General features: G+C 46.8%; 8 protein-coding genes and 1 pseudogene across 9 annotated transcripts; 8 read left to right on the forward strand and 1 right to left on the reverse strand.

The window, feature by feature from the left end:
- Positions 1-236: 236 nt before the first annotated feature.
- On the forward strand, positions 237-3,751 carry LY89DRAFT_740574 (uncharacterized protein; the record flags this gene model as incomplete). Its single annotated transcript, XM_018220606.1, has 5 exons — positions 237-626; positions 674-728; positions 799-1,106; positions 1,153-2,966; positions 3,013-3,751. 5 exons carry the CDS (start codon positions 237-239, stop codon positions 3,749-3,751), a joined length of 3,306 nt encoding a protein of 1,101 aa, XP_018064538.1.
- Positions 3,752-4,716: 965 nt separating this feature from the next.
- On the forward strand, positions 4,717-4,800 carry LY89DRAFT_t72 (annotated as a pseudogene). Its single transcript has one exon. The product of its transcript is annotated as a tRNA-OTHER (tRNA).
- Positions 4,801-7,255: 2,455 nt separating this feature from the next.
- Positions 7,256-11,224, forward strand: LY89DRAFT_787808 (uncharacterized protein; the record flags this gene model as incomplete). The annotated part of the gene is made up of 8 exons (XM_018223107.1): positions 7,256-7,591; positions 7,752-8,105; positions 9,258-9,690; positions 9,744-9,883; positions 9,941-10,013; positions 10,075-10,220; positions 10,291-10,917; positions 10,986-11,224. The coding sequence occupies 8 exons, from the start codon at positions 7,256-7,258 to the stop codon at positions 11,124-11,126; spliced, it is 2,250 nt and encodes a 749-aa protein (XP_018064539.1). The 3' UTR covers positions 11,127-11,224.
- On the reverse strand, positions 10,934-12,366 carry LY89DRAFT_271879 (uncharacterized protein). Its single transcript, XM_018206371.1, has 3 exons — positions 11,828-12,366; positions 11,279-11,733; positions 10,934-11,224 (listed from the first exon to the last, which is right to left on the reverse strand). The coding sequence occupies exons 1-2, from the start codon at positions 12,162-12,164 to the stop codon at positions 11,300-11,302; spliced, it is 771 nt and encodes a 256-aa protein (XP_018064540.1). The 5' UTR covers positions 12,165-12,366; the 3' UTR covers positions 10,934-11,224; positions 11,279-11,299.
- Positions 12,367-13,124: 758 nt separating this feature from the next.
- Positions 13,125-13,577, forward strand: LY89DRAFT_740579 (uncharacterized protein; the record flags this gene model as incomplete). Its single annotated transcript, XM_018220607.1, has 1 exon — positions 13,125-13,577. The coding sequence occupies one exon, from the start codon at positions 13,125-13,127 to the stop codon at positions 13,575-13,577; it is 453 nt and encodes a 150-aa protein (XP_018064541.1).
- A 949-nt stretch (positions 13,578-14,526) lies between these two features.
- LY89DRAFT_740580 (uncharacterized protein) lies at positions 14,527-14,976 on the forward strand (the record flags this gene model as incomplete). The annotated part of the gene is made up of 1 exon (XM_018220608.1): positions 14,527-14,976. One exon carries the CDS (start codon positions 14,527-14,529, stop codon positions 14,974-14,976), a length of 450 nt encoding a protein of 149 aa, XP_018064542.1.
- A 1,073-nt stretch (positions 14,977-16,049) lies between these two features.
- LY89DRAFT_675669 (uncharacterized protein) lies at positions 16,050-16,598 on the forward strand (the record flags this gene model as incomplete). Its single annotated transcript, XM_018213525.1, has 1 exon — positions 16,050-16,598. The coding sequence occupies one exon, from the start codon at positions 16,050-16,052 to the stop codon at positions 16,596-16,598; it is 549 nt and encodes a 182-aa protein (XP_018064543.1).
- Positions 16,599-17,441: 843 nt separating this feature from the next.
- On the forward strand, positions 17,442-19,293 carry LY89DRAFT_627621 (putative FAD-binding monooxygenase). The gene is made up of 6 exons (XM_018211146.1): positions 17,442-17,774; positions 17,835-18,084; positions 18,138-18,183; positions 18,236-18,640; positions 18,691-18,835; positions 18,902-19,293. The coding sequence occupies exons 1-6, from the start codon at positions 17,533-17,535 to the stop codon at positions 19,104-19,106; spliced, it is 1,293 nt and encodes a 430-aa protein (XP_018064544.1). The 5' UTR covers positions 17,442-17,532; the 3' UTR covers positions 19,107-19,293.
- A 311-nt stretch (positions 19,294-19,604) lies between these two features.
- On the forward strand, positions 19,605-21,105 carry LY89DRAFT_787811 (uncharacterized protein). The gene is made up of 3 exons (XM_018223108.1): positions 19,605-19,946; positions 20,036-20,494; positions 20,569-21,105. The coding sequence occupies exons 1-3, from the start codon at positions 19,830-19,832 to the stop codon at positions 20,887-20,889; spliced, it is 897 nt and encodes a 298-aa protein (XP_018064545.1). The 5' UTR covers positions 19,605-19,829; the 3' UTR covers positions 20,890-21,105.
- Positions 21,106-21,535: the final 430 nt, after the last annotated feature.

The raw sequence follows: 21,535 nt of genomic DNA on the forward strand, positions 1-21,535 counted from the left end.
TCCGCTGCATCCGGGACAAGCGGAATCCTTGGCATTTAAATCACAGCCTCATCAGCTGTGGCTGGTGACTGACTCAGCTACCCCATGTAAATTTGATATCACGTCGCGTCCACGAAATCCCAAGCCATGACGCGACTGGATTTTTGATTTATCCACAACGCGAATGTCCGACAAACATTCAATTGTTTACATTCGAGGTTGAGCGGCGCACATCACTCCTCTCTGCCATTTACACCATGGCGCCTGCACGAGTACCAGCGAAACGGATTCTAGGTGAAGCTACGAACACTCGAAGAAATATTCCATCTTCTCCTGCATCCGCAAAGAAGCGCAAGCTCGAACCGACTTCGTCTCCAGCGACGAGGTTCAAGAGCACTCAGAATGGACCCAAAGGGAAGGTTGGCTCCAGCCAGCCTAGTCATTTCGAGACTGAGGTACTGGTGAAGATGACGCAGGATATGGCGGGTTTGAAGAAGAGCAATTCGGAAAAGGACCAAGCGTGGGCACGACCGAGCTTAGCAGACTTCGACCCCAAGAAAGATAGTCTTTGTTTTCAGCAGATTGAATGCGAGGAAGGGACCTTTGAGGACGGGAAAGCTTGTGTCAAGCTGTTTGGCGTCACGGAGGTAAGTTCTGACGCATCTTTGATCCGCCACACGCTGACCATCTTCAGACTGGCCACTCTGCAATGCTCCATGTAACAGGCTTTTTGCATTATCTCTATATAGGTAAACGACTTTCTTGGTCCCCACTTGCTGTCGAGTCCACTTTAGGGAGATAGGTACTAATCTGCTGCAGCGGCACCTGTGAATTTCACTCCACACGACTGTGACGGTTTCAAGACGTACCTCGAGTCCCAGATTGCACAGCATCAACCTGCTATACATCACGTCCAGCTAGTCATGCGAGAGAATTTGTACGGCTTTTCAGGGAATCAGCAGAATCCATACATCAAAATCACTGTCACAGACCCGAAATTCATAAACAAGGTCAGGAGTACATTTGAGACAGGAAACACCAATTACAAGAGCATGTGGAAGAGCTCGGATGGTATCTTGACATTTGACAGTATTCAGTATGTCTTGAGATTCATGATTGACTGCAAGGTATGTTCTTCCTTGATCTGTGGGCACAGGTTCTGACCAAAACCAGATTTCTGGCATGTCTTGGGTTGAAGTGCCATCTGGAAAGTACGACATAGTGCCGCAGCACCAACGGCATTCAAACTGTCAAATCGAAGCATCAGTATCATACCGAGACCTCATAGCACACAAGCCGGAAGGAGAATGGGCAAAAATGGCTCCTCTTCGAATTCTATCCTTTGATATCGAATGCGCTGGACGCAAAGGCATCTTTCCAGAAGCACATCAGGATCCTGTCATCCAAATTGCCAACGTTGTCACTCGATATGGAGAGAAGAAACCTTTTGTCCGAAATGTTTTCTGCCTTGATACCACCAGTTCGATCGTCAATACGCAGATCTTCGAGTTCGAGAAGGAGGAGAAGATGTTAAGTCAATGGAGAGACTTCTTGGAAGAGGTAGATCCTGACATCATCATTGGATACAACACTTCCAACTTCGATTTCCCCTACCTTCTCGACCGAGCAAAACATCTAAAGGTTGCAGGCTTCGACAAGTGGACACGATTACACAGCGCCAGATCTGTGTCGAAAGAGACTAATTTCTCCAGCAAGCAGATGGGAAATCGTGATACTAAGGCGACCAATACCAATGGACGACTACAACTTGATTTGTTACAACTCGTTCAACGCGATCACCAACTGCGAAGTTATACGCTCAATTCGGTCTGTGCTCAATTCCTGGGCGAGCAGAAGGAAGATGTGCACCACACAATGATCACTGAGCTTTTCAACGGAACTCCGGAATCAAGACGTAGATTGGCTGTTTACTGTTTGAAAGATGCCTACTTACCTCAACGATTGATGGATAAGTTATCCTGTCTCGAGAATTACACCGAAATGGCAAGAGTCACTGGTGTTCCTTTCAATTACCTTCTTTCTCGTGGACAACAAGTCAAGTTCGTCAGTCAATTGTTTCGAAAAGCTTTGGAGCAGAAGCTTGTCATTCCGAACCTTCGAACAGATGCATCCGATGAACAATACGAAGGTGCCACTGTCATTGAGCCAACAAGAGGATACTATGACGTTCCGATTGCCACACTTGATTTTGCATCGCTGTATCCCAGTATCATTCAAGCCCACAACCTCTGCTATACAACCCTGCTGAACAAAGCAGCAGTCGAAAAGCTAAACTTGGTCAGGGATGTTGACTACATCGTCACACCCAATAACGACATGTTTTGCACGACGAAGCAGAGAAAGGGACTGTTGGCCCAGATTCTGGAGGAATTGCTTACTGCAAGAAAGCAAGCAAAGCGAGAACTCGCGACTGAGACTGATCCTTTCAAGAAAGCCGTGCTGAATGGTCGACAACTGGCCTTGAAGATCAGTGCCAACAGTGTCTACGGTCTGACTGGTGCTACGGTCGGCAAACTTCCTTGTCTCGCCATTGCCAGTAGTACTACCAGTTACGGTCGTCAGATGATTGAGAAGACGAAGGAAGAAGTGGAGAAGAAGTACACGATTGCCAATGGATACTCTCACGATGCCCAAGTCATATATGGTGACACCGATTCGGTCATGGTTAAATTTGGCGTCAAGGATCTGGCCACGGCAATGAAGTTGGGTGAGGAGGCAGCAACGTTTGTTTCGTCCAAGTTCATCAAGCCTATAAAGCTTGAGTTCGAGAAAGTCTACTTTCCATATCTTCTCATCAACAAGAAGCGATATGCTGGTCTGTATTGGACGAACCCAGACAAGTACGACAAGATGGACACCAAGGGTATCGAGACTGTTCGCAGAGACAATTGTCGCTTGGTTCAGAACGTCATTGAGACAGTTCTCCGGATGATCTTGATCGACCAAGACGTCCAAGGTGCTCAAGAGTAAGTCTATCCTCGCTATCCAGATCTCAACACTAACAAGATCCAGCTATGTCAAGGATACGATTTCGGATCTCTTGCAGAACAAGATCGACATGTCAAAGCTTGTGATCACAAAAGCACTCGCGAAGGCCGATTACACTGCCAAGCAGGCACACGTCGAGCTTGCAGAACGAATGAAGAAACGAGATGCCGGTTCAGCGCCTACTCTTGGAGACCGTGTCGCCTATGTCATCATCAAAGGTTCTGCAGGCGCCAAGAACTTCGAGAGGTCCGAAGATCCGATCTTCGTGCTTGAGAACAACATTCCCATTGACACGAAGTACTATCTCGACAACCAGCTCGCCAAACCTCTAGGCAGAATCTTCGAGCCTATCCTTGGCGAAACAAAGGCAAACTCCCTGCTAGCAGGCGACCACACACGCTCAATATCGGTCGCCGCTCCCTCCATTGGCGGGCTCATGAAATTCGCCAAGAAAACCTTTACCTGCATGGGCTGCAAGAAGCCTCTCGTAGGTAAAACCGAAGCCGAAGGAGCAGTATGCTCCAACTGCGCCCCTCGAGTAGGAGAGCTCTACCAAAAGACCTTGAGCAAAGTCAGTGATCTCGAAGTGCGATTCAGCAGACTATGGACACAGTGCCAGAGATGTCAGGGTAGTATGCATTGTGAGGTTATTTGCTCCAGCAAGGATTGTCCGATTTTCTACATGCGTATGAAGGCTAAGAAGGATGTGGAGGATGCCGGAAAGGAGTTGAGTCGATTTGATAGGGATGCTGCTGCTTGGTAAGGGACACGTTTTACTGTTGTGCTTTGTGATGAGAACAGAGATGAGCAATGAAAGCATGGGTGGCATGGAGTTTTGGTGTTTCGGATCACGGCAATGGCTTTCATGACGAGGTACTCATGTTGTAGATGGAGAAACTTAATGGCATACTTTTGTGCTTTAGGTGGTCGTGCTGGTAGTCGTGCAGCTCTACCCCGTATCTGGGTCCACCGACAGACTCTATATACAACCCACCATACCTTCAAGACATGCGAGTAGTCTCAATTCCTTGACAATGCATGACACCATCTCAGTGAGGGTGCCGCAAAACAAAGGGAGTCGTCGTCGCCGTTGATCTTAGGGGTGGGGACTCGAGCATATTACGATCAGCTCCAGTTTGTGGTTCAGCCTTCGTCGACACAATTGTCACAGGGTCCAGTGGTCTTAGGAGCAATTCGGGATTGTGTTTGGCGTGCACGCTACACACTCCAGAGCTAAAATCTGTTATCCTTACTAATTGTTTGGAAGATGGCAAATTTCGCTAGCATTCGTACCTCACTCAGGGTAGTGTTGCATTCCTATCTACTGCTGGGAGGTTGATGAAAGAATCTTGTTTAGGATCATGTCCGCCACTACAGCGACGGAGGTCTTCATCAACCCCAATGGGACATGTTTACGTTTCTGTTTGTTCTATAACTTTTCAGTTTTCTGTGTGGAGTGAACAAGAAATGCAGGTCGGCTTTGAAGCCATTCGCCTCTAGAGGTTTAGCTCCTAGATAGCTGACCCAGCAGACATTGATCGAACCATCGAATCTTGAATTATTTTGGATCGTTTCTCGTCTGCGGCTTTCACTCTTCGCCCATCACGCTGGAACTGGTGTTAAACCCCATCATCACGTGCGTGTGGAACGGGAAGGGGTGCTCTCCTGCTCTCCTCCTATTCATATAACCTCAAATGCGCAACTTGTCGCCTCCCAAACAAAGTGTCAATTACGGTGGTCCAGAGGTAATGACGTCCCTGTTCCCATTCCTAGAAACTTAGGAAATCATGGGTTCGAGTCCCAGCTGTAGCATTTCTTCTTTTTTGAACCTCTCCTACTTGATGCAATGCCGTTATAGATATTTTCCTAGTTCGAATTATCTTTCTTCTGTGCATTTTGCGCACTCTGGTGCGACTCATTTGGCTTTCTATGGGAGTAGGCCATTGCTGTCGAGGAAGCCGCAGCTGTGATTCTTGCCATTATGGGAAAGAGAGTCAGGTGGCAGCCAACGATGTTGGCAGAACATTGAATATCAGCAGTGCCGATCATTCAAGTACTCTAAGTAGGTACTTAGGGTTTGAATTTCATCTAGGTGGAATCTCGTTATCCGTCATTGAGTCGCCAAATCCATCTAGCTCCCGTTCCATAGCGAGTACCAGTCCATTTTCAAATCTTGGGTATAAAGACCGCTCCCCATACATCTTTATCATAAATTCTCAATAAATGGACGATATAAATTTCAACTTGACTTATCTGGATTTCATCCTCGCAGCATCAACGCTCCTATCAAGCATATATTTGATCCAACGATCTCTTCTTCTCACGTGACTGATATCGAGATGCTACCACCAGAAATCGCTATCAAGGTCAGCCAACGCCGCAGCCGAATTCAACAAGACAAATGGTCATTTCGTCTAGGAGTTTTGAGACACTGTCTCGGACTTTCCAACGGCGACGATGCCATTGCAAGCAAGTCTTACTTTTCCAACGTGCTCAACTCAAGGAACACCACATTTGAGGATCCTGTCTTCGTTTCCCTCGACACAGAGGGCTTCCACATCAGGGAACTGGGCATCTCCATTCTTGATACTAGAGACCTAAGATGTGTACCAGCGGAGTTTGACTTGTCACGCAAGATCTCAAGCCATAACTACATCCTCTTCAAAACCAAACTAGAAGAAAAACGACGCTTCAAATTCGGTACTTCCAAGCGCCTAGAACCATGTTGGATCCGATGGACACTCGAGAAAGTCCTTCGCACAGGATCACTTGACCCGTCTTGCACCGAGCCTCGAAATGTCATTCTCGTCGGCCATAGCATTTCTACAGATCTCCAAATCCTAGCTTCGCAAAACAAGGGGAAATTCAAGTCCTGACCACTCACCCAAAAGTGATCTGGAACTTCAACGCCGCCCTTCTCAGCGATCTCAACACATGGATCCCTATCGCAATGAACGTTCAACAAACCGGCGGAGTAGGAACCTTGTGCTTTGGCTCTGTACCAGGACATAAAGAGTGGATTGGTCAACCGGCCGTTCTACAGGTTATCCAGAATGCGCCTGATGGGAAGCTGTATCAGTATGATGCCGGGAAAAGGAGATACATCTGTTCAACGCTGATGAGAATTAGTGTGCCCCTATCACCTTCGTAGAAGGATCTCCTGATCCAGGGCCAGCATGCTCCAACTCCACTAGCGTAGTAGCCGCTTGGCAACCAGGAACTGGTAGCGATACAGGCAGCTCTACTCCTGCTTCAAGCAGTAGCGTTGTGGCAAGCTCTTCCTCGGCAAGCCAAATAGCATCTTCAATGTCTATGGGGATGTCTATGTTTATGGGAGCTACACCAAGCAGTTCATCCTCCATGATGATGATGTCTTCAATGGGATCGTCAAGCTCCAAAGTTATGTCTGCGTCCTCGGCGGCATCAACAGTTGCAGCATCAAGTGCAGCGACTTCGCATAGTCTCGTTTCGCTCTCCCAAGCCACGGGTACCTTTTCCTCTGCTCCGGTACAGTTCACGGGTGCTTCTGAAAAGAATCGTGTCGAGGCGGGAAAGGCTTTGATCGGTGTAGGATTTGCGGCATTGGTCGCTGTTGGACTTTAAGAGTAAAGAGTTACAATTTCAAGTGTTCGGGGGGTTGTCTTGTTTCATTTCTTTGGCTGCTTGCCTACATTCTAATATTGTACTCTATTTTCGTCCGGGGGCTTCGTGTACTCGTCTTATTCGTACGGTAAAAGGTTTCCGTTAGTTTTTACAGACGAATACTCAAGGCCAAGAACTCAAACTTACACTTTGACACGCAAACAAGCGGAATCGAAATAGCCTTGAAAACCCCTGGGAGAGTCGTGTTGCTGCCTAGAACAAATTTTTCCTCAGCTTACGGATGATCAAGACTTCGAGACCAACAAGATTCTGGCGGTACATACAGCTATCTTGTTATTTAATTGATCTTTCCTCGATTGTGCTCAGAACGGAGAATGTTAGACTTTGATGGCCCGATGTCCCAATGACGGTTAAATCAGAAAGACTTGGCAGCACCAATAGTACTGGGCTCGAAATGAACTACATTTGAGCACTCACAATCAATAATTAATTAATCGACAGGGGACGTGAGCTGATTTAAGGCGTCGAGTAGTCCAAGTCGTGATTACCCAGGTCATCATCAGACGTACGTGCGGCATAAAGTGAGCAGCTTTCTCCTGGCTGCCATTATTGATCTGCAATCAAGCCACACAACCTTCTCTCAAAACACACAACCACTGGCACTATGCAGCTTTCCGTCATACTCTTTCTGTGCTCCTCTTTGATCGCTCTCAGCAACGCGCATTTCGTGCTTCAGTCTCCAGTTTCTTTAGGATATTACGACGTAGCAGAGGCAACTGGACCATGCGATACCTTCAACCTGACAAATAGAGATAATGTCACGTCCTGGCGGGTGGCTGGCTATCCAGTGCACGTACTCACTACCCACAACAAAGTAGTTTTTGAATACCGAGTCCCACTGTTGAACGACACCAATACTTGGGTCAACATCATCCCTCCAATCCAGGAAACCGGTGTTGGCGACTTTTGCCTTCCTGCTGTACCTGGGTATCCACCGTGGGTTGGACTTGATTCTGTGCTTCAGATGGTGCAATTTGCACCTGACGGGATTCTTTACCAGGCAAGAAATCCATGGTACAATAATGAGAATTTCCCAAGCAGGAATAACCACCACATCAGCGGATGAGGTTGGGCACCTGAGCTAACTATCTGGTGATAAGTGCGCAGCCATAGTTTTCTCAACAGATAATGCTGCACCCGTACCTCCAGCTTGCAGGAAGTCCTCGGATGTGGCCGCGGTGGTCACTTCTTATGCCTCCACCGTGCCATTCGGAACTCTGCTCGTTACTTCTTCTATATCCATGTCCATGTCAATGCCAACAGGAACTATTCCTGCATCCACAACAGCCACAGCTTTTCAAAACACGACTACCACGCAGGCTAGCAAGACGAGCAGTGCTTCTGCCTCAGCCGCAACGACTTCGAAGGTCGTATCGGGTGCTGAGACTGGGATCAAGATTCAAACGATTTTTGGATGGTGGACGCTCTCAGCGGCGATTCTGGGAGCGTGGATGGTATGACGGGGGGCGTGCTGTGGGAAAGGAATTATGGGGAAAAGCATTCGAAGGTCTCGTTTCTATTTTGATTTTGTCGGTAGTATTTGATGCCTTGATATCAATCAAACTCTGTGTTAGTCGAAATGTGAGCAGAAATGATGAGTTGTAATTGAGACGTTTTTGCTGTTGTGAATGCGCATTTGACTGTTCAGGTTCAAAAGAAGTGAATTGATCTTGCTTCAAGTAGACAGAGCATCACGGGCCGGTTTGGATAGAATGAGGATCAAAAGTATTATTCTGCTTCCCTCTACTAGTTTTCATGCTGTCTAAATCTCAGATGGTAGCGATGGATGGTCCTCTGGTGTACCGTGGAAACTTTCAGTTGATTGCTCGCACATCAGTGAACTGTTGTGCAGGCGCTCGCTAATATTAGGGGCTCGCTTATGCTACAGGCTATTTAAAGGGGCTGACGGTACGAAAATTTAGCTGTCAGCTTGCTGATGTGAACAACAACATGCAGAAAATGATGCGCTGCAATAATAATTACATGTGCGGTACAGGATGTAGTTTTCCTGAGCCTCGAGAGCACAGCACCTCGAACTAGTCAATCAAAGTGACATCGGCCGCATCCTGTCAGCACTTTTTACCAATGCGCGAAAGGGTCTAAGATCGCAGTTTGTCCGCATTGGGGTTGGATCGAGAATGCCACTGAGAATGGTGGGGGAGCTGAATGCCAGGAGACATCGATTCGCTCCGGAACTGCAGCAAGGAATCGTCGCTTACGGGACCAAGTACAAGGTCCAATACGAAGCGATCGACAAGATGCATCTGTTCAGGTACCAGGTTACTCCAATAAAGATAAAGTTTGACTGTTTTCTAACGTTTTGCGATGTCGCAGTCACGATCCATCTGATGTCCTTGGATCAGCTTCCCAAGCAAGGTTGAGGAATGGACAGCCACCGCTGTAATCGATCCTATGTTTAGCTGCATCGACCTCTAGAAGAAAATTTGCGAAATGAGGCTCATATGGGCGTCATCCTGCACTCAGCCTATGCTATATAAATCTTCTCGCTTTTCCCTCTAAGGTAGACTGTGAAGACATTCTTTTCCCATCACTTCTCTCTTGTGTTTCCAGCCATGCGTCTCCCGCAACTATCTGGACTCTCCCAGGCTCTCGCAACCTTATATTGTGCAGGAACAATCGCGGCCCAGTCAACTTCCAAATATCCCACCTACAACTTCACACAGCAAGTAGACCATAGTGGCAACAATTCGGCAACTTTTAACCAGAGTTACCAACTCGTCACTGACTTCTTTAGAGCCGGAGGGCCGATCCTTTTCCTTCAGGGTGCGGAGCAAGGAATAAGCTCAAGTCCAATCGAGAATGATATCATCATGGACTGGGCAGAGGAACTCGGTGCAGCTCTCGCCGTTCTGGAACATAGATTCTTTGGGACAAGCATTCCGGAGTCCTTCGATGGATCATTGGCTTCATTTGCGCCACTTAGCCTGGACAACGTAATGGAGGATGCTGTTTCATTTATCGAATTCATCCAGAAAAGTGTACCTGGCGCTGCAAATAGCAAGGCAATTGTCACCGGAGGTATGTTGGCTTGATATCCTCATAACACGCCGACACAGATTAACCATGATCAGGATCATACGGTGGGAACTTGGCTCTCGTTTTTCGAGTCAAACATCCGGAGACATTTTACGGAAGTTTTGCATCTGCGCCCCTAACTGAGTCCTTTGGCCCACTAGCAAGCAACACAGACAAGTTCCGGGCATCCGAAGCGGTAAGCTAAGTTTTGGTAATCTTACTTGGTATGAAGTACTTGCTGACAGGAAGACAGCTTTCGAACATCTACTATGATGCATCTACATTGGCTGCCCAAAGAATCCAGAGTGCCATGCTGCAGTTTTATGGTTGCATCGTAGGCATGTTAAACCAACCCTCTTCCTGCGATGGACTAACACGGTTTCGTAGGAAAGAACTGCACTGAAGCAATCCCTGATCTGAATTTGTGTGGCCCTGCTCCTAATGCAACACAATTCCCTGCCCTGTATGGGGCCTCCATTTCAACATACCGCTACGCTGCACTATTCAACTATCCAATCCCAGCTGTATATGCTGTAAGTGCTTCTTCTTGGCCGACTTTTCTCTGCGGTCTCAAATCGTCGTTCAAATCACTAACACTATCAGCCACCATATCCACTCCAATACCTAATCAACGCCACTCTCGCAGCTTCAACACCGGGCGAAGTACTTCGCATACCCTTAGCCATGACGAACTGGCAAGAAGATCTCTCAGAATGCGTCAACTGGAGCAGCCCCAACATCACCGGTCAACTCGCCGGCGTGTCCATCGCCGATTCATGGTTCTACCTCCAATGCCAATACTACCCCATTTCCGAAAGTGCCGTCCCACCCGGAGACCTATTACCTCCGACCGATGTCACCACCCGGGTGGAAGTATGCTCAAATCCAGAGTGGGAGAGCAGCATCTATAACTCTTCGAACGAGTTCTGGCAACAATACCTGGGAACGGCAGATGAGATTGTGGACAACACGACGCGACTGCTTATTTTGCAAGGTGGATACGATCGTGATCAGGGTGTCGGCATGCCGAACCTTACGCTGACCGATGACCGTCAGCACTCGAGGGTGATCTTTACTTCTGGTCTTGGACATACGGAAGATATGTTTGGTGAAAGTGTGCTACCGAGAGGGGTTCGACCACAGTTGGATGCGGTGCGGGACACGAAGTTGGAGTACTTGAAGCAGTGGTTGGGGATGTATGATGCAGCGAATCTTTGGAATGCGACAACGGTAAGTTCTCACCACGCCTGACTGATACTTGTCATTGTCTCATGATCCTTCAGAGCTAACGATACTAGGTATCTTCGTCAACATCTTCCTCCTCATCCGCGTCCTCTTCTTCCACATCCACCTCCGCCTCTTGGAAGATTGGATACAATTTGCTTAACATGCTTGTCGGACTCGTTTCCTCTGTCTTTTTGTTTCATTTGTTTGCGTAATTAAAGCAGTTTTCTCGCGGCGAAATGTGAAACAGGCAGTATTATAAAGGAATATTTTCATGAGATTTGCTCACTCTTTCTTTGGACCTGAGCAGCTGCTGTTTTAATTTATAAGGGTTTTTGTTGCTCAATAAGAACCACATAAAACTTACAAATTTTGTTTCCTCCTTGAGCTACCTCCCCAAAGCAGGCCACAAACGAAAAGCCTTCTTATACCACACCACGGCCTCCTCCCCCTTTCCGGCATCTTCCAACCCCTCAGCGATAGCCAACGCCCTCCTTCCCCTCTTCTCATCACCCCCCTCACCCTCACATAACCTCTCAAAATCAAACTCTTCATCCCTCCAATACATCACATCCGTCCGCAGCAGATACTTAACTCCCTCCCTCAACTCCCCGCCATCATGCCACACATCATCACGGAAGAGGAGTGCTTGGCCGAGCACGGGTTGGACGCTGGCGATCACCTCGTGGTTTGGAGATAGGAAGCGCGTTGCACCGCCATTGGGCGAGGGGACGCTGGCTAGGTAGATGTTGATGGTCATGAACGCCTGCTCGTTCACAGACTCGAGACGTCGGCCGTCTGTATGTGCGGAGAATTTTCCTCCTGGTTCCCATTGTACCACCTGTCAACTGACTTTTCTTCTATTTCATTTTACCCTATTTTGTTCTCAGACAGGAAGTGAGGCGAGGGAATATACCTAGCGTGTACCGACACAACCTAAACGTCTCGTTTAGCCCTCGTACCGTCCAACCCTCTCCATCCTTATCAACGACCTTCCCTATTTCCCCCTGGAAGAGAGTTGCAATCCGCGACCAGAGCAGGGACGCAAGCGCCGGATCGGCGAATACCTCTCGGTCGCGGATGGTGGTTGGCGTTATGTTTGAGGGGATCAGGTTCGTGTGTGTGTCGATTATAGAGTTGCATTCGGTGAGTGTGAGGAGTTTGGGAATTAGGTAAATTGAGCGGGGTGGGGAGAGGGTTGGGATGGGAACGGTTTGGAGGGTTGGGGGCGATAATAATATTGGTGTTGACATTTTTGCTGCTTGAATGCAAGGGCTTGAGTGAGAGCAAGTGTTCGGTCAGGAAGTGAATTTTGATCGAAAGAAGTGGAGTGGTGTTAGAAAGAGATATGAAGGGGATCGAGCGTCAACTCATTTTGAGATGGGAGGTTTAATAATAATAATTAGTGCATTGAGACTTCGGCGGAGCATTTATTACGCCTCTGACTACTCACCGTTAGGCATATATGTATGTAATTGTTCCTTTATTGTATCCTTGTATTTTGGTTTGGACTCGGCATGACTCATGCCGACCACTTGCCTGGAGGCTGAGTCCAGACGCAGCCGGTAGAGTGATCCCGCACTTCCCACAGCCCTAAAAGAACCCCATCTCGCGCACGATTTCCTTTCCCCTCTGTCGCGCTCTCTCTAGCCCCGGCTCGTTCAGCCCCTGCAACCTGACGTCCAACATGATGCAGAGAAATTCTCCAAGCGATGTAGTAACTCCACCTGGACTTTTAAAATCTTGTTCTGCGATTTCCTGTTCCTCTGGCTTGCGATTGGCATTTTCTGCAACGATGAGTGTGTTTTGAATGGCTTTCATATTGACAATGCGGATGTACAACTCGTCTGCAGGTTTCGAATCTTGTGGGACGTGGGGAAGCATGATGGAGATCAGTTCTTCTTGCAAGCTCTGGAGGCCACGGACAGTGGCTAGTATATCCTCAATATTCATGGTGGATGTTCGAAGTGATACCATAGATTTGATGTTGCCAACTCAAAGAGTGTTGGGAAAACTGGTTTTGTAGTACCGGTCCATTGGTAAAGTGAATCCTGGGGACAATCACAAAACTAACACAACCTCATGGTTGACTCCAAAAATGCGTATTCTCTTGTGAATAACCTTGATAGCTGCAACGAGAGTCGCATACAGCTTATAATATATTAGTTTATCAACATATTGTTCGGCAGCTTTCCTGTAAGCGGTTGATAACCATGTTTGGCAGAGTCTGGCGCTTCTTCCGAAATCCTGGTACTCGCAGAAATACAGTACAATTACCCCAACACGGTGACAACTCTTCAGAGAATACGCCGTCGCAAAGTGGCTGGCCTCTTGTTAGTGGCACATACCCTGAAGAGCAGCCAGGACATCAAACGGTGATAAAGTTTCTTTCACACAGCAACAAAGCCAAGATGAAGATATTCTATTCCGCACTAGAGGCAGCTTATGACAAGTGCGTTCAAGAGTCCATTGACCAAGCGCAGCCTCTCGGTTCTGTCAACTGGACAGAAGTTCTATTCATGGCTCCCAGCGGGAAAGCGGTCAGCTTGAAAGAAGCTGAAGACTTTGCAGTTGAGTTGGAAATGGAGGACCTGCTTAAAGATGGACATGAAGACAAGCTAGCTTCGGAGTGGATAGCGAAAGCTAGTGCTCGAGGTTGGATTTAAAGACGCAATTGATACGGGCTGTTAAGATGTACAGTACACAAATCTGGTCAAGGTTCGCGAGTAATACATTTGTTCACGTCTTGACTGTAAACAGTGGTCAAAGTTTAATGTTATATAATACATAAGATTATCGACGCCGAGTGTAGCTTATTATCGCACATCGCCGCAGCTAGCATAGTAGTGAGACCACTCAAAAGCTATTCCTCTTACAATATCTTAGCGACTCCCGTGCAAGAGTTTTCTCCTGTCCATCCACAAAGAATTTCTCTACCTTTAGATTTCTGTGGAACTTGATAGCATCCCAGAGATTTGATTCTTTTCCAGACGGTGTCCAAAGCTTAATATCCCAACATGGATGTTCATCAAATAGAATCTCGTCCTTATGTTTCCTATTCACCATGTTGCAACGTTGACCAATGCCCCCACAACCACTCGTTCGTATGCATGAACTTTCGCTGCATCAGCCGGATCTGTGATGTAGTCAAACATCGTTGCTTTCTTTCTGAAGTCCGTCGTTCTTGGGTTGATAGCGGCAATGTCGAAGATTAAGGCGCATAGCTCATCGTCCGTCATGGCCATGATCAATGAAGAAAAAGACTTTCGGGCTTCCTGCAGGGAGTCTTTCTCTTTCTTGTCATCCGTTGGTCAGATGTAGATGTGACGTCACTAAAGTCTTATAAGGCTGTTGCCAATCGTAACGTGTCTTCTGGTCGAATGGTTCTCAAGAGTCATCAGTCGTCCAGAGCTGTGAGTGTCGTTCCAATTGGTTTTCAGTAATGACGAACAATCCCAATCATGAGCACTGCGCAATGATTCAAGTAGAGCTTGTAGCACTCAAACAAAGCCGAGCTATTGTATATAAAGTCCTTTCCCGTCTGGGCATAAGAATATGAATGTCTTGAAACTAAGATCGAACCCCACATCAAAGACGAAGATATCAGTTCACAAAATGTCATCAAAAGCCATGGAGGTATCCAGAGACGTTGAGAAAGGGTTGCAAACTTTGAGACAACTCTCTATCGACGAGGTTGAGAGAGACCTAGAAAGACAAAGGATGGACGCTGTATCTGCATACGATAAAGAATCGGACGATCTTCGACGAGTTCTAGTTCACATGCCCACAGAACAGATTCGACTTAAGGTGCTCGCATTATTCACCTCGTGCACAAAGTTGGACATCAAGTTATTGGCTGTGATGAGGCGCAATCTATACGGTGCCGACGAGGCTTTACCGTCCCCTGAGTTCAAGGCTCCGAATGGGAGGAAGGTTTCTGTGTACGACGTGGAGGAAGTTGTTCGTATAGCGGAGGATTCGGGGTATCGTAGTCAAGACGTAGAGAAGAATAAGCTCGCCGCGGGTAAAATGCTCGAGTTGCTTACCTCCCGCAAGATGATCTGAGCTGAAGTGCTTGGAAGAAGGAGACAGTGGAATTTCTTCAAGGTAGTTCGTACCAATGCATGGTCTTAACAGAAGATATCACCTCCTGTGCTTATCGCCTCTCAAATATCCGATCTTTATTGTAGAGTGAGAGCAAATCATAAGAAACGTTTAAAGATGAGAAGTATAATGAGATTGAATACTCCCATGCGCTTAAGGACTGCAATTAGTATATCTCGAGCTTCCAATAATGGATGGAAGACTATTCACAACGCACAATGACTACCCAAGTACGCTAGCATTTGACTACATGGCATTGTATAAATCTCTTTCAGTTTTTCCAATTGCTAAATACAAGCTAAGATGTACACACTAACACTTTCTCTTCTTTCCAGCTCCTTCGTATAAGGTTCCATTCTAGTAAAATAGCCCCGGCCATACATATACATCTCAACGAGCCTCTGATACTGATACGATTTAGGACTGTTAAGATAGGCGTTAAACAGTGTCTGGCCATACTGCGAAGACTTGTTAATTTTCGCTTTGGGCTATCGTCATCGCGTTAGAGAGCTATTGAAAGTTTGCGTTTGCAGTTGGCGTTGTAGATGATGATGCTGGATTGCTTGTAAAGTTAATCGTTCAACACACAGTGGCACACTGTACGCAGGTGAATAACAGATATCGCAGCTACAGGCAATCAACTGCTAGTGGAGTGTGCAGGCTTGGATGGACTGGGTTGACCAATAGGCTAGGTGCTGAGCAGTTACTACATAGCTACGGCGAGTCATGGGATCTAGAGGAAGAGACCATCAGTTCTTGTCACTGATCATCAGACATCCCTTGTCCTTAGGCTCCAGTCTCTTATTAATCCTTCCACAACTGTTATCGTTGTGAATACTCTGAAAAGCTCTGCTCCAATCACAACCATAGAGTTTCAAATTAAGGAGAAACGTCTACAAAAGGAAGGGCATCTCCCCTCTCAAGCATATCTTATCCATCATCCTCCACTATCGAACCGTTCTTCATCCACTGACAAAACAAAGACAACTTACCAAGAACACCCACCAAACGAACACAAGCACGAACCCATCAGAATGCCTCCCACTGCTGGCTACAACTGGCGGAGAATTGCTGAAGATGCCGATTTTTTTGAGACAGTCTTGCGACAAATTCAAATGCATTGCAAGGACAGTCCTGAGAAGATCCGAGCAGCGATGTTTGAAGAAATTGACATGGCAGGCTTCACGCCGCGACCAGGCGTCGGGCGTGGCTATGGCCGAGGTGGAGATGGATTCGCCAGACACGGCCCTGGAAGTCTCGAAGAATGGGGGCGAGGCGGACGAACATCCTATGTCGATCGAGGCTACCAAGATGACCAACGAGGGCACGAAGGTGATCGGAGCTTTCGAGATGATGGAGGCTACCAAGGCGATCACGGCCGAGGATACCAAGATGATCGACGACAATACCAAAGTGATCGAAGCTATCAGGATGATCGAAGTTACCAAAATGATCCAGGATATGACGGAAGCCGAGGATACCAGCAGGATCCGCCAAGATATGAAGATGCTCGAGGATACCCAAATGAGCGAGGTGATGGTAAAAGCGGATACTACAGCCGTGGTGGTCGTGGGAAGTGGTAATTATGTCTTATTTCGCAGTACAAGTTTGAGATACTGCGTTTCGTTTTAGGATAATTCTTGCATTAGCATATTAGCATGGCTTTTTTGAATGGTGTTGTCACCTGTACTTTACTGAGTGAAATGGTTTGCTACTTCAGCGTTTGATTGCTTGTATGGTAAGCTCATTCAAGCATGGGTGAAATCAAGAGGACTTATCAATGATAGATTTGTGCATCTAAGTGGCTGTCTTGAATGAAAAATCTATACTTGTATTTAATGGGAATAAACAATTGAGCTCGCGAAATTAAACAATGGAAGAGCTAGTCTTGTCCGCGTGGGTTTTGAATCACCTTTCAAAAACCCTTTATAAGCTCGCTGCGCTTTTACACGCATACTCTAGGTAAGTGCGAGTCCACTGGTCGTGATAGTAATTCGCATAGCAAGTATAGATTGTGATGTCTCGAGATTTGAAACAAGCAATTATCTACCTTAGCATCCAGGGACGGAGACTCGAAACACAACTATGTTACTGTCACAATCCATAGCTAAGGTCTTTACAAAGGAAAACACGCTCTCTTTTCGTAAAGCAACTAATTCATAATTTAGAATCCAAGGTTCGGGTCACAAAGTAACTACTTATCTAGCGTTCAATATACTACGCTACAGGAATGCTTGGAAAATCAATCATAAACCGGAAAGGAGAAACAGAACAATCAAGGCAACAATGGAAACTGTCTTGGCTGTGCGAAATGAGGAGGCTTGGAATGCTTCGCCCTAGAGATGCGAGGTTATCTATCACGCCATAGGATCGCGGAATTACGCTACACGTGGTTTGCAACCACTTTGAAATCATTCAAATCCCGACCAAAATCAATAAAGTCCCTAGGTATTCCTTCGTAATTCTATCGCTGTAGATCATTTCAACTTTGTCTCTAGGACATTCATACAAGTCATTATGCCAGGTGCAACGTTCCCCATTCTCCGGGTCGCGATTGTCGGCGGTGGTCCTGGAGGACTGAGCTCCGCTATCGCCCTCTCAAAACTCCCAAATGTCGAAGTCACAATCTATGAAAAAGCAAAAGAGTTGCAAGAAATTGGGGCTGGAATTCAAATTGGGTATAATTGTTGGAAAGTGCTCGAATTACTCGGCGTTGGCCGAGGAGTCCGAGGTCATGTGCAAGAGACCATCATTCATCGGTGCTTTGCCCTTGCATCCATTTGTGGGAACATACGCTTACGCGGACTTGCGACTGATAGGAATGGACTGAATGGCAAGCCCTTGAGAGAACAGAAATCTACTGCTGCAGAACCTCGATATCGAGGACAGCGAGTAAGAAGAACTCGTCTACAGGCTGCACTCATTGCCAAAGTCCCGGAAGGCGTGATCAAGTTGCGGAAGCGACTCATCTCATTAACCAACGTTGAAGGAGGAGGAGTTCACCTTGTTTTTGAAGATGGCGAAGAAGTCATCGCGGATCTAGTCATTGGAGGCGATGGAATCAGATCAGTGTGTGGTGTATCCTTGAGATCTATGCTCCTCAGCTAATTCCTCCATACCAGGTAGTACGAGAGAGTGTTTTTCCCGATCATGCAATTCAGTTTACTGGTAAGATTATAGACCTTCCGCCTTTGAATGATCACTACTCATTCATGACCAGGCAGGACAATCTGGCGAGTGATAATCCCCAAGTCACTTATCCTCGACATCCCAGAAATGACCTCGTCAACAGCCTGGTGGCATGGAACTGCAGGCCATTTCTACAATTGTCTGGTAGATGATCCCTCAGAGATACCAGAAGACGAACAAATGTTTGAGATAGCAGTACACAATGTCGTGCCAGCCGCAACGGTGAAAGAGAAGCGATTCAGTTGGGGCATACCCGCGACCAATGAGAGAGTCGAATCCCATTTCACAGAATATGACCCCAGAGTCCGAGATGCGCTTTCTAGAGTCCCGCAAGGACTTTGGAAGGAGTTCTCATCGTTTTCGGGTCCGAGACTGAAGAAGCTTATTGCTTGGGATAAAGTGGTCTTGATTGGTGATGCGAGCCACCCACTCACTGGTAAGAACTGAAACATCTCACTGTGAACTGGACTGACTTGTCTGAATCAGGTGCTTTTGGCTCAGGCGCAGCTTTTGCTATGCAAGATAGTTGGATTCTTGCTCAAGCTATTCCCCACACTCTCTCGTTTTCTCAACCGCTCGCATCTGCACTGGATATTTTTGACTCAATTCGCTCCCCATACTACCAGAGAATGTTCGTACAGCTACCTCGATTCCTGATATGCTTAACTCCTGTGCTAATGTATTCGTCATGATGTAGGTATGAGCACCTCGATCACCAAGGGAAAAAGATACAAGATGCTAAGACGAACAACCCACAGCAGACCTTCGAAGAAAGCTTGGATGTGAAGGTCAAAAGTTTTGGTGGAGAAGCCCTTTCCTGGATTTATCAGAACGATATTCAAGAAGTATGGGAAGAGTTCGTCCGAAATGAGAAGGAACATGGCAAGCAATCACTGAAGTAGATAGAGGCATTAGACTTTCCAATCACTCGTGTGAGATACAAGAGCCCGAGCCACAGCCTAGTGTTGGCAAGCAGGCATGCCGCCTAGAAGAACTTTCTTCCAAATTTCTCCTTCATGACGATCTTTGGGTTCGGAAAGTTTGAGTTCAAGCTGATCTTTTAAGCATGAATTAGAGAATAGATGCGCTCTTGATGTTTAATTCAAACTTGTCATTAAACTCAGTCCCCTGAGACGATTGACACTTGTGTTAGCAAGCTGTACAAGATAAGCGATGTAGCTATTCACGTGCCTCGAATCGAGCTCAATTGGGCTTCATTTTGCGAGAGTAGTGTAATTGGCCTTTTTCCCTCATTGCCATGAACGCATTCTCCAATCGCGATGCTTCTAGTTTCAGCCCGACAAGGCTCGCACTCAGCCACTTTGAGCCTATTGGGACGACGTTGATGGCTGAAGCAAGCCTTCGGGGATCGCTTGGCACGCGATCTCAACGCGGGTAATCATCCCACCGATCATTGCCATGTTGCTGTCGCCATGAGCCAATAAACTTGACTGTAGTTTTCAGGTTCAAATATATGGTCCAAGATCATGAGTCGGATGCGCTATAATGGCTTTCGAAAATCCCGCTGCCATGATCAGTTATAAAGTGTTGTGAGCGGAGAGCAGATCGAGCATTCATCTTGCAATCGATATCTCCACATAGATACAAACGCAAACATTTTCACCATGCGTTGGCTTCCTTTTGTTGCTCAATATTGGTGCGTTGCAGCGATAGTTCTAGCTTTCCATGCGCTTTTCGCAGGTGTGAGCAACGACGGGCTAGAGGCTGCTGCCATAATCACCGTATGTCGATTTTCATCTCGTCTGAAGCTTGGGTTACTTGTGGATGGCTGGGTTTTTATACGCAGAGACTAACAGGAATAATTTTGTAGTTCAATACTTCATCGCTTGGCCTCTCCGACTATTACCAGGTGAACTCAACTTTCCACGCCAATATCACAGCTCTTGTACCTACTTCAGTCACGAACCCAAGCTCGATAACTCAGTACCTTCAGATTCAGGACTGGTATTCGATTCACTACCTCTCTACTTGTTCCGGATCTTTCGCTATAGATCCCACCACTAACCTTCTGACGTCCATGAAGACAAACATTACTTGTACAAATCAGAAGTCGGGTTATGTTTATACACTTTCGGACATCTTGCGCAAGGAGCTGCCGTCAAGCGTGGCGTCACTGGCAGCTGAGATTACCCAAGTATCATACTATACGGCACCTTGGATCGCGCTTTGGTACATCGGGCTCATTACCGCTCTTATTGAGATAGTCATCTTGCCCATGACTTGGGCAGGTAAGAGAAGAATCAACGGCTATAGTTTCCTTGTCACATTTGTGAGTTCCACTCCATTCTGCTCGTCATCTTCCCCACCACTTCTTGGTCTTTTCGTTTCTAATGAATGCTATAGATCTCATACATTTCCTTCCAAATCAGCGCTGCCTTAACAACTGGACACTCCCTCGGGGCATATCACAGCTCCACTCTGCCACCTGCTCTGTATTCCTCGGAGTTCTTCGCTTTCATGTGGCCGTGTATGTGCTGCATGCTGGTCGTGTTGATCTTGGTTCATATGGAATGGAAGTTTGAATTATGGACCTTGAAAGGGGACAGAATTACTCTGTACAGAAAACCACCGTACAAGAGTTGGAGCTTGTTGGATTCCTGTTACGACAGAAAACCTGTCAAGACTGATGCTGGAAGGGGTGAAGAAGGATGGGAGATGCAGTGAGATATTGGTTGGACATCGAACATAGTTTATGATTTGGTCATGGTCTTTATGGAGTAAGTGTTGGGATACGCCTTGAGAGCTAGTATGTATTGCAGTTACGTTTTTAGCGTATGGCGCTATGTAGTTGGTCGAAGATTGTCTCATAAGGTGACGACTACTCAACTACACTTTGCAGTCAGCTGTCTAGCTAAGTTAAGTTGCGGGTACAAGGCGGACTTAACTATTCGATCTCGCCACGTCTTGGACATCAGGCATATAATATCCTCGGAATTTCAAACTTACCATGATTACTAGCAGGGTTAATTGTTGCTTACTGTGTAGTTGTACCGGAGAATCCCCTCCATCCCAATCACCGTCAACCTCAAACCCCGCGTCCCGGAATTGCCATGAGCCTCACAACGCATAAACGGAAACTAATCAACAAACGAAAGGCTATTCAATAAGGATCACAACCATAAGTGAAACAGATCCTTGATAGTAGGGTTTGCGGGCATGTCTCGGGATTCACCCGGCATGTATGACGTTCCAGAACAACCAACCATATCCGCGGCCGCGATCTAGCGGGGTATGCACTGTATGACGAACGACATCTCATTCTTTCTTATAGATATTCTTTTCTCTAATTATACTCTATCTGAATTCACTT

The sequence above is a fragment of the Mollisia scopiformis genome (genome assembly GCF_001500285.1).
Source record: "Mollisia scopiformis unplaced genomic scaffold LY89scaffold_27, whole genome shotgun sequence".
Taxonomy (NCBI): domain Eukaryota; kingdom Fungi; phylum Ascomycota; class Leotiomycetes; order Helotiales; family Mollisiaceae; genus Mollisia; species Mollisia scopiformis.

Bases quoted from the DNA above. Each gene is read 5' to 3' on its own strand.
- LY89DRAFT_271879 (XM_018206371.1), bottom strand. From the start codon at position 12,164: ATGTCAACACCAATATTATTATCGCCCCCAACCCTCCAAACCGTTCCC. The intron at 11,734-11,827 runs GTATATTCCCTC...AATGGGAACCAG, and splicing joins GTTGTGTCGGTACACGCTAG to GAGGAAAATTCTCCGCACAT.
- LY89DRAFT_627621 (XM_018211146.1), top strand. From the start codon at position 17,533: ATGCCAGGTGCAACGTTCCCCATTCTCCGGGTCGCGATTGTCGGCGGT. The intron at 17,775-17,834 runs GTGCTTTGCCCT...TGCGACTGATAG, and splicing joins CAAGAGACCATCATTCATCG to GAATGGACTGAATGGCAAGC. The intron at 18,836-18,901 runs GTTCGTACAGCT...GTCATGATGTAG, and splicing joins TCCCCATACTACCAGAGAAT to GTATGAGCACCTCGATCACC.
- LY89DRAFT_787811 (XM_018223108.1), top strand. From the start codon at position 19,830: ATGCGTTGGCTTCCTTTTGTTGCTCAATATTGGTGCGTTGCAGCGATA. The intron at 19,947-20,035 runs GTATGTCGATTT...ATAATTTTGTAG, and splicing joins AGGCTGCTGCCATAATCACC to TTCAATACTTCATCGCTTGG. The intron at 20,495-20,568 runs GTGAGTTCCACT...TGAATGCTATAG, and splicing joins ATAGTTTCCTTGTCACATTT to ATCTCATACATTTCCTTCCA.